This window comes from Cupressus sempervirens, chromosome 10 (genome assembly GCF_028749045.1).
Source record: "Cupressus sempervirens isolate cs-2001-9-10 chromosome 10, ASM2874904v1, whole genome shotgun sequence".
Lineage (NCBI taxonomy): Eukaryota > Viridiplantae > Streptophyta > Pinopsida > Cupressales > Cupressaceae > Cupressus > Cupressus sempervirens.
The window spans coordinates 443,392,062-443,404,318 of record NC_143127.1 but is presented as its reverse complement, the minus strand read 5'-3'; the positions used below and the strand labels follow the sequence as shown (position 1 = coordinate 443,404,318).

At 33.2% G+C, this 12,257-nt stretch overlaps 1 protein-coding gene across 1 annotated transcript in view; it reads right to left on the bottom strand.

The window, feature by feature from the left end:
• Window positions 1-11,500, bottom strand: part of LOC149534625 (heparanase-like protein 3) — a 65,877-nt gene extending 54,377 nt beyond the window's left edge. Inside the window, exon 1 of the mRNA XM_089802966.1 lies at window positions 10,590-11,500. Within this exon, the coding sequence (XP_089659092.1) occupies window positions 10,590-11,069 (480 nt within the window). The 5' untranslated portion in view covers window positions 11,070-11,500. The remainder of the gene's footprint in view (window positions 1-10,589) is intronic.
• Window positions 11,501-12,257: the final 757 nt, after the last annotated feature.

The window sequence follows — 12,257 nt, the reverse complement described above, 5'->3', positions numbered from 1 at the left end:
TAAGGTAAATAGAAAGGAAATCACTAGGAAAGTATTAGCCATCTGTGTTAAGTAACATGGATCGTTTCTGCAAATGTAATTATATTGCCATTGTTATAGATATTTTTCAAATGCAGATTTGAGGACTCATAAATATGAGAGAAGGAGATCGGACATGGCTCTATAGTTAATCATCATTAGTTACTATATTAATAATATAAATAACCATATGTGTAATATATAAATTATTATATATTTATATACAATATAATATTTGTAATATATATATATATATACACACAATATAATATATGTAATATATATATTATATATATAATAATATATATATAAAAGAATATTTATCTAATGATGATTTACCATCAATAATGGAACTCGTGATCATATTAAATTGACTATAACTACAAACTTAACACTCCCTCTTAGTTAGGAAGAATAGATATAGAAAATATTATGTTCTTGAGTATATGAGATATCATTTCAGTATGATATTCCTAGAATGGCATATTTAAGGATATCAACATAAATCCATCAACACACACATGTGTATTAACATATTACATATGGAATTGGCTTCAATTCACAATGAGGCTGAATTTCTCAACACTTCTTTAGCAAAGAGGGAATTGACGCAAATTCTATAACTTTAATATAAGTCTAAACACCACTTTAAGTGTGGTCTATAATAAATTTATGTTATGGCGTCCAGCAAGATTTGCCCCGTAGAACCGTAACAATTTAATTTCATGGTGTTCAACAAAATCCGGCCCGCAGAACCATGATAACACTTGCTCCAACACATTTTGGTGTTAGGAGATAGGTCTCCTATTGATAAGATCGTCACCTTTCAATAGTTACTTTATGTTCGTTATCATAACTTTCAGCACTCCGGGACAACAACTTAATGTAGTTTGTTATGAGAACAAGTCCAGCTATTGATAAGATCATCACCTTTCAATAGTTCCCCTCTAAATATATACATCAATGAAAGATTGTCACCCTTCATGACATAATCACAACAGCATCATGTAGTAACTCACATGATATCCACCATGAACCAAGTTAGAGGGTGGACCCACCATTGTTGCTATTAGAGGGTGGAACAAGGGTTTTCACCTCAGACCTCTCTCGTAGAGGAGAGCACATTACAAAGAATTTCTCGTAAAGGAGAGCACATTACAAAGAATTTCTCGTAGAGAAGATATCATCCACAAAGGATTGCATCTCAAAATTTCTCTCTCTGAACATTGATCCTGGGAAGTCAAGTCCTCTAGTTACTTCCTCAAAAACTCTCTTCACCCAAGGATGTTTGTCGAACTCACTCTGAATCTAATATCAATCTTCTTATTTTCTAGTGATAAGTCAATACTTCCTCACGATGCACTCAATAGTAGGCCCATCAAAATCATACAATCACACACACACATGTATTTCTAAACTCCCCATGAGTATCAATCTTCTAAGCTCTTGTGTTGTCTTTGAAGAAGTGTCATAGTCCCTCTTAATGCAGAAGGATACTCATAATCTCAATCATCAAGGATATTTGCTTCAAGAATCTCACTTTATCCAGCCTGATCACAAGTTCTTTTAAGCTACTGTCATAAGCTGCCTAATGTGTCATTCTTATTTTCCTACAAGATCAACTTTAGATACAAAGAAAAAGATCAAGGCAAATAACTCTTATAGTATGTGTAGAAATACAAATAAGAGAGAGAGACTACAATAAGCAAGTAAATATAATACTCAAATAAATACTTATCTGCATATTAATGTTCTTGATACAAGTTGCTCCAATGAAAGTCCATATGCATAAAAAAAAACGATGTCTTTGTATAAACATTTGTTGACCAATGGGAATGAAACATTGATTATTATCCCCCCCCCCCCCCCCCTTCACAATGTAAAATTCTCATTCATTCCATCAACATTGTTAGTGACACTTAGTTTTCATGAGAGATAATTCCGTTCTATGCACTTTGTATCTTGAGGACTGTATTGAAGTTCTACTTCTATGGATGATCCATCATTGTTATTATTCCTCATATCATCATCTCCTTGGTGTGAGTATGTAAAGTTCCCTCTATACAATTGCTTTGATTCTATCTGATTTTCCAATTTCAAGAGGGTCTTTGTAATTTCCTTGTAGAATATTTCTCACCTTTTACTTTGATATGTAGTAGGGTTTACCTTGGTTTTAAGAAGATCGTATATGTTTTACTCTTCAGAATACATGTTTCCTCTATTTGCTTCCTCTCTTTCAAGGTTGCCTCTAATGAAATGTTAGTTTCCCTCTAAATCTCAATCTCCCTCTTTTCCTACAATAACATTCTTAGAGGAAAAAATGAAGGAAAATAATTCTTATAGTATGTATAGAATTACAAATAAGAGGCTGACTGCAATAAATAGATAAACGTAATACTTGAGAAATCTTTAATACTTCTTCATTCGTCATCCTCTTTACACTAATATTGGTACTTCCTCTAATTTACATCTTTTACATTATTCTAATATTTGGGGAAGCCTCAGTCATGCTGGTCAAGATCAAATGGAGATCATTATGTTACATACCAACATTATAAAGATTATAAAAAACACAGTCGTGTCAATCAGATCTCCTATTATGATACTATAACATTTGAATCAATCTTTCCATGCATAAAATTTTATATTAATTATAAAATATCACTTCAAATATTCTTAAGAGTCATAATATCAAATAAGAATTATTCCACTTATGTCTACCTATAAGGAAATAAATAAGTAATTATATAAAACAAAATCATAATATAAAAAATCATTGTACTTACTTCCAATCCTTGTGCAACCCACAAAATGATTTTTTTTTAATTCGACTTACCTTCTTTGTTGCATATTCGAGTGCAATTATATTTCTTTATGTGTTCGGGTGGTGATCTTGAAGTATAAGGTAATCTACATCTCATTTTACACATTAAAATCCTTTGACTTATCGTCATCACATGAAGCACGTTGAATGTTTAAATGCATTAGGTTGGACATATTTTTCCCTACACCTTTCCTGGAATATCTTTCGTTCCTTGTATTTACTAAGGTGTCACTTTATGTTTTGAATATTCTTCCTTCCAATAAAGTGGGTCCTTCCATAACGCACAAACCAGCTGAGGTGGCTCTATTATTTCAAACTATGTTTTGGTGAATATAGTTTGAATAAAGATAGAAATTAACGGACTCAATGTCTATTCACATAACTTGCAAGTAGGTGACTTGTCTTTTATCGTCACTTTGGTTTTCGCCTCCTCGTTTTGATGTGGATGAATGGTGCTAACTGTATATCTTAATCCTGATGTGTTCAACCTCTTTTACTGCTGATTTGAGGGTGTCCTTTTCCTCCTACCTTCCTATGTTTTGTTGTATATATATTTATTGTTAAATTTTGATTGTCTTTTTGATGATGATAGGATTGTGTATTCAACTCCCAACTCCTTATACATTGATTCATATATTTGGTATTGACGGTATTATATCCACTTGTATATTGTTTCTCTATTGCTATACTCCAATGGACTATAAAAGAATGCAATTGGATTCTACTTTTACTTGCAATCACCCTAGTTGAGAGTAGATTATATTCAGATGGATTCACAATAAGAAAGAGACCCATGATTTGATCAATGCCGGAAGCTATTCTCAGCATTCCATATCTTCTAAATCTGTATCCACGAATCATTCCTTCTCATCTGCCTCTAATGAATATTCATGTGTCTTGTCTTAATATCCTCCTTTAGTGTCTGGACATCTTGATCATGTGTGTATCTCAGCCGAGTATAATTTAACTGCTGGTTAGGTGTATGTAGTGCCCATGGCTCTCTATCGTTGAGGTTGCATTAGTGGGTGCGTGGGACCAAATGTTAGTTATCCTTACCTTTAAACCACAAGCCTCATTCTCAGGTGTTGTCTTTGGCTTTGATTAGTTCTTATATTTCAAAGGTGACAATGACTCACATATTACATATGGTTGCCACGTTCCTTAATATAAAATAACAGAGTGAGCAGAAGCATATCACTTCCCTAATAATGTGGCAAGAGAAAGAAGGTGGTTCTATTGTAAGGTATGATTATAAATTGCACTCTTGATAATTCTATTTTCGATATGTGGAAGACTGGACCACTTTCTTTCCTAGAAGATAGACAGGGTTGTCTCTATGAGAGGAATAACCATATAGAAGCACACAACATCATACATAGTGCACCGACTTATACCCCTACACACCCACCATGGACCACAATGATGAAACTCCCTCATTTGATCAAAAAGAAAACAATTATGGGAACGACAAGTGGAGTGACAACATGGGAGATCTCGAGGTCGATTTATACCATTCCTCTTCTGGCTACCAGACAGATAATAAGCCCCAAAGTACGCCATCACGAGAAGAACTAGAAGCAGCAGTACAATCATATAGAAGGAAGACAATTCGGGGATGGCAAAATAACTTCTCTCTTGTCAAATCTCCTACGAATGCTCATCACAACCAACTCGTCACACATTTATTGTTCAATCCCGATTTATCAATTATCATTTCCAATTGGCTCTGATACCATGTAAAGTAACATGGATCATTTCTGCAAACGTAATTATATTGCCATTGTCATAGATATTTTTCAAATGCAGATTTGAGGACTCATAAATATGAGAGGAGGCATGTCTCTATAATTAATCATCATTAGTTAGTATATTAATAATATAAATAACCATGTGTATAATATATAAATTATTATATATAATATAATAAATGTAATATAATAATATATATATAAAAGAATATTTATCTAATGATGATTTACTATCAACAATGAAACTTGTGATCATATGAATCTAACTGTAACTACAAACTTAACAATCTGGACGTCCACAAGAATGACCTAGTTCTTAAGCCTAGGCATCAGGTATAATATTTTATTAAAAGCAAAATAACAAGATGACTTGAAAAGAAATGCCCTTTTGGGAATATCTGATATTATTACGAAGTAATTGGTAAAATGCTTGTTCTTTATTAACAGAGACCGAGAGGTCAATATATACAAAAGAATTGAACAATGTTTCCTTAGGAAACGATCGTAAAGAATAGGAATATACTATTCTAGCCAAAAGACAGCTAAAGAAAGCTAACAGATAACTACATACTAACTAATATTAGAAACATTCCAATATTTACAATAGATTACAACTAGATAACCATTAACTAATAATAGAAGCTTATCTATTATCGTAATACCCTCCCTTAATGATTAATCTATCCACAACACCAAGTTGTCCTCTGAATTCAACAAACTTATTAGGACCAATTGTAACATACGAATTTTCATAAACAAATTTTATTCTCAAATTAAACTAATTTCACAAATAATTGAATTCATTTCACATGACATTGATTTATACCATCTGATTATAATTAAAAGAAACTCTTTTCAATCTATCTTACATATTTACGAGAAACGAAAGAGATATTTAAGTATTGCTAACTTTTAACTACTAAATATTCAACTGAAAATAAAGTAACGGCTATTCATAAAGTAAATGATTTCTCTATCTTGAAATGAAAATAACCATCTATTCATTCAGGGGTTAAAAGAAACATACAGTATAAATGAAGAAATTTCTTTAACTCGTTGTCCAAGCCTCACCATTGGTAAGAGAAGAAGCATTGACATAGGCTTAACCTCCCAGCGGCGGACCATTACTTATCCCCACATATTCTAATTTAATAGAACGGCCCTCCCTACCTTAGGATCGAGCTTGCGATGTTCATAAGCCCAACCATCAGAGTAATCGGGTGGGTTGAAGTCCCAACAGTTATTCTCCAAAATAATTGAAGTGCCTGGACAATCAAAAAAGATCACATGTTCGGCATATCTGCCTAATTCTACCCTGGCCAAGGATTTCAAATTGGGTCTACAAATCTGATCTCCATCAACTCGACTTAACAACATCTTACATAAATGGAACATGTATGAGCTATTATAGTATTTCTTTAGCATATTATTTATTTGATTTGTTTTCTTTCTTATTTGTGCAGACTCCCTACACCTCCTCACCATTCAGGTCATCAAGCCGGTGATTCCCAGGTGCTCATGAGTTCATTTCCTTGGATTTTGCTTTACACCTCTTCGCCCTAACATGCATCATTGTTAGTGAATTCCTCGGTATTTGGTTACATGATTTCATTTCCATCTCTGTATGATATGAACAGATATATGTATTTATATTTTAAATTTTGAATCTGATTGATATGCTAAAGTAACATCAATGTTTATCAAATTCCATATGTTATAATCTAAATGTTAATACTTGGGATTCGGTCTGAAGTAAATATATTTAATCATCATGAATTCTATGCTTCAATACACAACTGATACGAATGATGTAATTTATGGAATGAAAATGCAAACATGTTTCTATGGTATACGCATTTGACTCTTGCACTCCACATGAATCCGACAGACTTAGCATTATACACAATGGACATGTGCGGTTCAATAGACTCAACATTAAAGAAGAATATACACTATGGAGTTATGCGATTCAAAAGACTCAACAATAACGAAATATTTATAAACAATGGAAACATGCGAATTCAAACAGACTCAGCATTAATGAAAACGTAAATGGCATTACTTGGTTCGGCAGTACTCTTACTCGGCTCCATGGATATATCCTTGAATGCTTTGAGGTCAGTTATGCAGACTTAATGATTCTGGCTCCGCAGCAAGGGACATGGAAGAGAAAAGAAAATGGAGGTGCAGTAACTTCAATCGAAAAAAAATCTCAGATACTTAGAGAGAGTCACCGACAACAGTGAGAAAGAAAGAAGGGTGACTTGTGATACGATTAAGAGACTCGATAATATAAAGAGGAGCTTGACTCTACGGCTTCCTTCAATTACAAGAATCCATTCGATAGCCATTCAAATCGATTAAAGAGAAAGAAAAGAAGGAAGGAAGAAAAGAAAAAAATCAGAAGTTAAAGAGTATATTTATTATTTTATTATTATTAAATATTCTTATCTACGTTCATGTGTACATATTGATAAGGTGGCATCTTTAGATTATAATTTATAATGTATTGGTGTCACCTTGTTTTTATATACATATGTTCGTATTTGAGAGTGTTTAATAATAATTAAATAATAAATTCTTTTATAATTCTTTTAAAGGTAAGAGTTATGTTTAATTTATATTATTTATTATAATATTCCTTTTATAGCTCATGTGGTTTCACTATGTAACATGTTGTCAAATCCTAGTAACCTTGCCAAGGTAGTCTTAGGTCAAACCTGTCGATTCTGATGACTGGACCATTCGACCATCCCCTTCCGATGACCCCGTTTAGCAATGCTTCCCCTCTCTTCAGTAGTCTTCTTGTAATCATTCAAAACAACATTCTCGCCAAGACATCAATTCAAGATTTATAAATTGCTAATTCAAAATCATCTAGTGACCATTAGAGATTTCATCAATGTTAGAATAACTAACTCTTTTCAAATGTTCATGAAAATATATATATATTTCAACTAACTCATTTCACATGATCAGAAAGAGATAAATTGATACAACGGTTATAATTAACTAACTCACTTTCACATGATCAAGAAGAAATAAATTGATACAATGGCTATAATTAACTAACTCACTTTCACATGATCAGGAAGGAATAAATTGATACAACGGCTATAATTAACTAACTCGCTTCACATGATCAAGAAGAAATAAATTGATACAATGGCTATAATTAACTAACTCACTTCACATGATCAAGAAGAAATAAATTGATACAACGGCTATAATTAGTTTAAAAATTAGGGCAAAAATTTGGGATGTAACACCAATAGGCTTGGTGAGAATGTCTGCAATCTGATCTGTGGTAGGAACATATGCAACTGTATTGTCTTGTCTTCAACCAGTTGTCGTATGTAGTAACAATGAACATCCACATGCTTGGTTCACTCACAGGAGACTGGATTCCATGCTAATTTGATAACACCTTTGTTATCAACAAACAAAGTGGTCAGTCCTACTGGTGACATCTACACATCCCCAGGCATCCGACAAAGCCAAACAACTTCACAACCTGCCTTGACTATTCCTCTATATTCGGCCTCTGTAGAGGAGAGAGAAACTACGTGTTGCTTCTTACTAGTCCATGTGACGGCACTGGATCTCAAACTGAACACGTATCTAGAAGTTGACTTTTGTCATCAACAAAGCCTACCCAATCTAAATCTGTAAAACCACTAAGTGGAGGATTAGAACTCCGAGAGTAAAGAAGTTCATAATTTGAACTGCCCTTCACATAATGAAGCACACACTTTGCTACCATCTAATGATCAGCCTTGGGGGCTGCCATAAAACGTGAGATGTAGCTGACTACAAAGCTGATATCAGGCCTAGTAGCTGAGAGGTAGACGAGGTTGCCTACTAGTATTTAGCAACAAAAGCTTGCTCTATAAAGGTGGAGGTGGAACTGCTACTAAACTATTGTTTCCACCCATCTTGCTGAAGCAAAAGTGTGAAGAGATCTGTGAACTTCAGATCAACACCAGAAGACGTGTTGAGATTCTCGATAAAATGTTCATAGGACTTGGGTAAGCTCCAAAGAGCGATAACCACAACGTCCTCTTTCTCCATCTTGCGACCAATGGTAAGCAACTGATCACGGATTTCTTGAAATCCTATTTAGGTGAGCCTAGAGCAATGTTCGCTCATCCATGATAATAGAAAACAAAGTTTTCTTCAAAAAGAAAGCTCTGCTTTTGTTAAAAGCCTAATGAAGATTCTTGAGATGTGTCCATATCTCAACAATATCTTGCCGGATGGAATCTAAGAGAGTTGATCATCAACTACGAATAATTTGAGAAACATCACCTCCTCCCAATTATTTATATCTCATGTATCTTGATCAATACTAAGGGCAGTTGGACGCTATGTAATACACAAAATAATCTGATCAGTATTCTAATATTCAAAAATTGTTATTATGCACTACTTCCAAGTGTCATAATTCTGACCATTGAATTTCGAATTGCTCTCAAGCAAAATATTAGTAAGAGATGTCATAGCACACTTTTCAATGAAAAGGCATGAAAATTTGTGAAGGCGCGTATTACGAGGAAAAAATGGAAGACCTAGAAAATTTGAAGGGGTACCCAGAAGAGAGCTCGAAAAATCCAGAGAGAATATGCTGTTAGTTTTTGGATTCGTTGGCTCGGAAATTGAGGCGCCCAAAAAAATTTGACAACTCAATTGAGCTCTCGAAATAACCACCAAGAATATGTGATTTTTAAGAAAATCGAGCCCAAAAATTAGGGTTTCGAGCATAAACATCTTGGGCTGAAGAAAGGTTGAAATCTATGGCGAATGTGCAACAAAAAACACAGTTGCTGGGAGCGAATCTGTTATTGAGGGTTTTTAAGAAACCCTTGGCGTCACTCCCAACCCTAGATGTGCAGAAAAATGGACGAAAATGCCCAAAAAACAGTCTCGTTCTTTCAAAAATGGCCCAAAAAAAAAACGTGAATATTGATGGTCAATATTATCAGACAAACCCTACTTCGAAGCAAATATTTTAGAAAAATAATTTTGAAATTAGGGTCTGATAATTTCAGAAAAGGAAATTATGATTTCCAAATAAATTTAACGAATTAGCTTTGATACCATATTATGAAGTAATTGGTAAAATATTTGTTTGTTATTAACTGAGACCGAGAGGTCAATATATACAACATAGTTGAACGATGTTCCTTAGGCAACGATCATAAAGAATAGAAACATTATATTCTAGCTAAAAGAAAGGTAAAGAAAGCTAACATATGATTACAGACTAACTAGTATTAGAAACATTCTAATATTTACAATAGATAACCATTAACTAAAAATAGAAGCTTATCTATTATCGTAATACTATCCTCATCATAAAAGCAAATCTTGGGATACAAAATTTTATGTTCATAAGACAACCCTTGGAAATAAATCCCCTTGTAGGCTTGAATTAGCCCCTGGCTTGACCTAAAAGAGTCTTTGCATTGACCTTCTCAGTTCTATAACTATAATTTTTTAATTCTGTCAACACTCTTAAATTGCACATCATAAAAACTAGCCTGCTAGATAATGTTACTAACCATTAATAGCAGTGGACAAAAATTTCAAAAAGCATTTCTTAAACAGAAAATCCCTTGTTTGTGGAGTTTTCTAGATAGATTGTGTTACAGTTTGTGCATCAACATTTTGGATCACACTTTGTGATCCGTCATCAGAAAATCCCTTACTTATTAAAGCGGTATACATTGTAATAATGAATGTCACCCTTGAGGCAGCTTGATACATTTTTCTGAACAACTGGAGACGGAGTTATATAAAAAGCAACAACAGAACAAATAATTCAGAAATGTTTCATTGAAACATTCACTCTTCTTAAACAGAAACAAAAATATACATGAAAGTGTTCCGATGCCAACCAACCAAATGGTAGTTTCAATCTCAATCTACAATATGAAGAAAAACTCTAGAAAGCTGATCAGTACAAGCAATGAAAGGGGGAAGGTGTAAGAGGAACCTACCAAATTAAGCAAAGATGCATTTCCCCAGCTGCAAGTCCCATAATCGCATTTCTCCGGGGGCCACCAGTCTATGGTGGCGCATATAAAATCATCATCCGTCTCAGCTATGATTTTGTCTCCATTGATTGAAACGGTGGCAGGCACAGAAGCAGTTGCATTTAAACCATGTGTATTTTGGCAGTGGAAGAATGCATTCCAACAGGCAGCGAAAACCCAAATCCATAAACAACAGAAAGCCATGGACATAATTGGGAAGCGAAGTAAGTACTGGTAGTAAGTCCGACATGTACTGGTAAAGCAGGGGAAGCTTAAAACGGGTACATAAAAAGAAATATAGGATAATGGAGGGAATCGGTTTTCAAATTTATCTGCTGGCCTTACACTGACATGGGCATCACATGGAAATGCAAGTATAGGCATTGAATCCGGACAAATTGATTCCTGCATTATCAATGATGACTTACTCTTCTGGTCGGCCATCTGACACTGTTTCGTCGGTTCCTAACATTAGCATGCCCTTTGAACTCGCTTTACCCGCGCTTGCCTTTTGAGCAGGTGAATTCGCTGCCATGGACTGGTAAAGTATATAAAGTGTTTGTTCGTACGTCCCTCTCCATACCCAACACTATTAATGATTGTGTGTCAATTCACTATTTTTAAACTCTTTATTCGGGTAGATTTTAAAACATATGCGATTTGGGAAAGTGTACAGTTTGCAGCGCCGCAGAGTCAATTTATGCAAATAAATTTAACCAGTGCATTTGAATGGTAGACAGAGTAGAGTAGATTGTTGTTGGACTAAAGTAAACGCACGGAGATTCTTATTGAACAAGAATTCAATCGCGTAAGACATGTTAACAGACGTGCCGCCTTCTTTTGGATTCTACGAGTGTTTTTTAAGCTTCGTGAATGTCGACGATATAAAATTCAATATAATTTAATGCAGAAAAAGTGAACAAAAAAGGTAATACAACATTTGTTTACCGTTGCTTCATAATTTAGGTTATTTAAATTTAACTAGAGATTTTTTCCATATATTTTGTGTTATTTTTTTATGTTTCTGATATATCATTTGTGTTATTTTTTTATGTTTCTGATATATCATTTTAATAAATAAATTAGTTTTTGGGTATGATGATTAATTTAAATTTTAAATTTTTTTTGTTCTTTATGTTTGTTAGATTAGTTTGGATGAATGTAGTCTATGTAAAAGAATTGTCTTTATATGTACATATTGTAATTAAATAAAATTAATATTTAAAATAAGTTTTTTAAATCTAGTTAGAATAAGTAAATAAATTACTCGATTTATCATTTTATGAAAATCTTCAATATTATATATTCAAAAGCTTATTATAAAAAAAATTTAAAATATAAAATTTTGATAAACAATAGATTGTTATAACCTTATACAATTCATCTATATTAAATATATGAAACTTTATATCTTAATTCTATTTCATTAAGTTTTTATATATATGGACCTTAATATCTTCATTATATTTTATTATTTTATTATTTTTAATATTACATTATATTCAAGAAAATAATGTACCTATCTATGAACCTTAAAATTTTGAAAAACAACTCATTTATAATTTTGTGAATGTAAAAGAATAAAATACATATGTATTCTATTAACTATAATTACATATACTACATATGTAT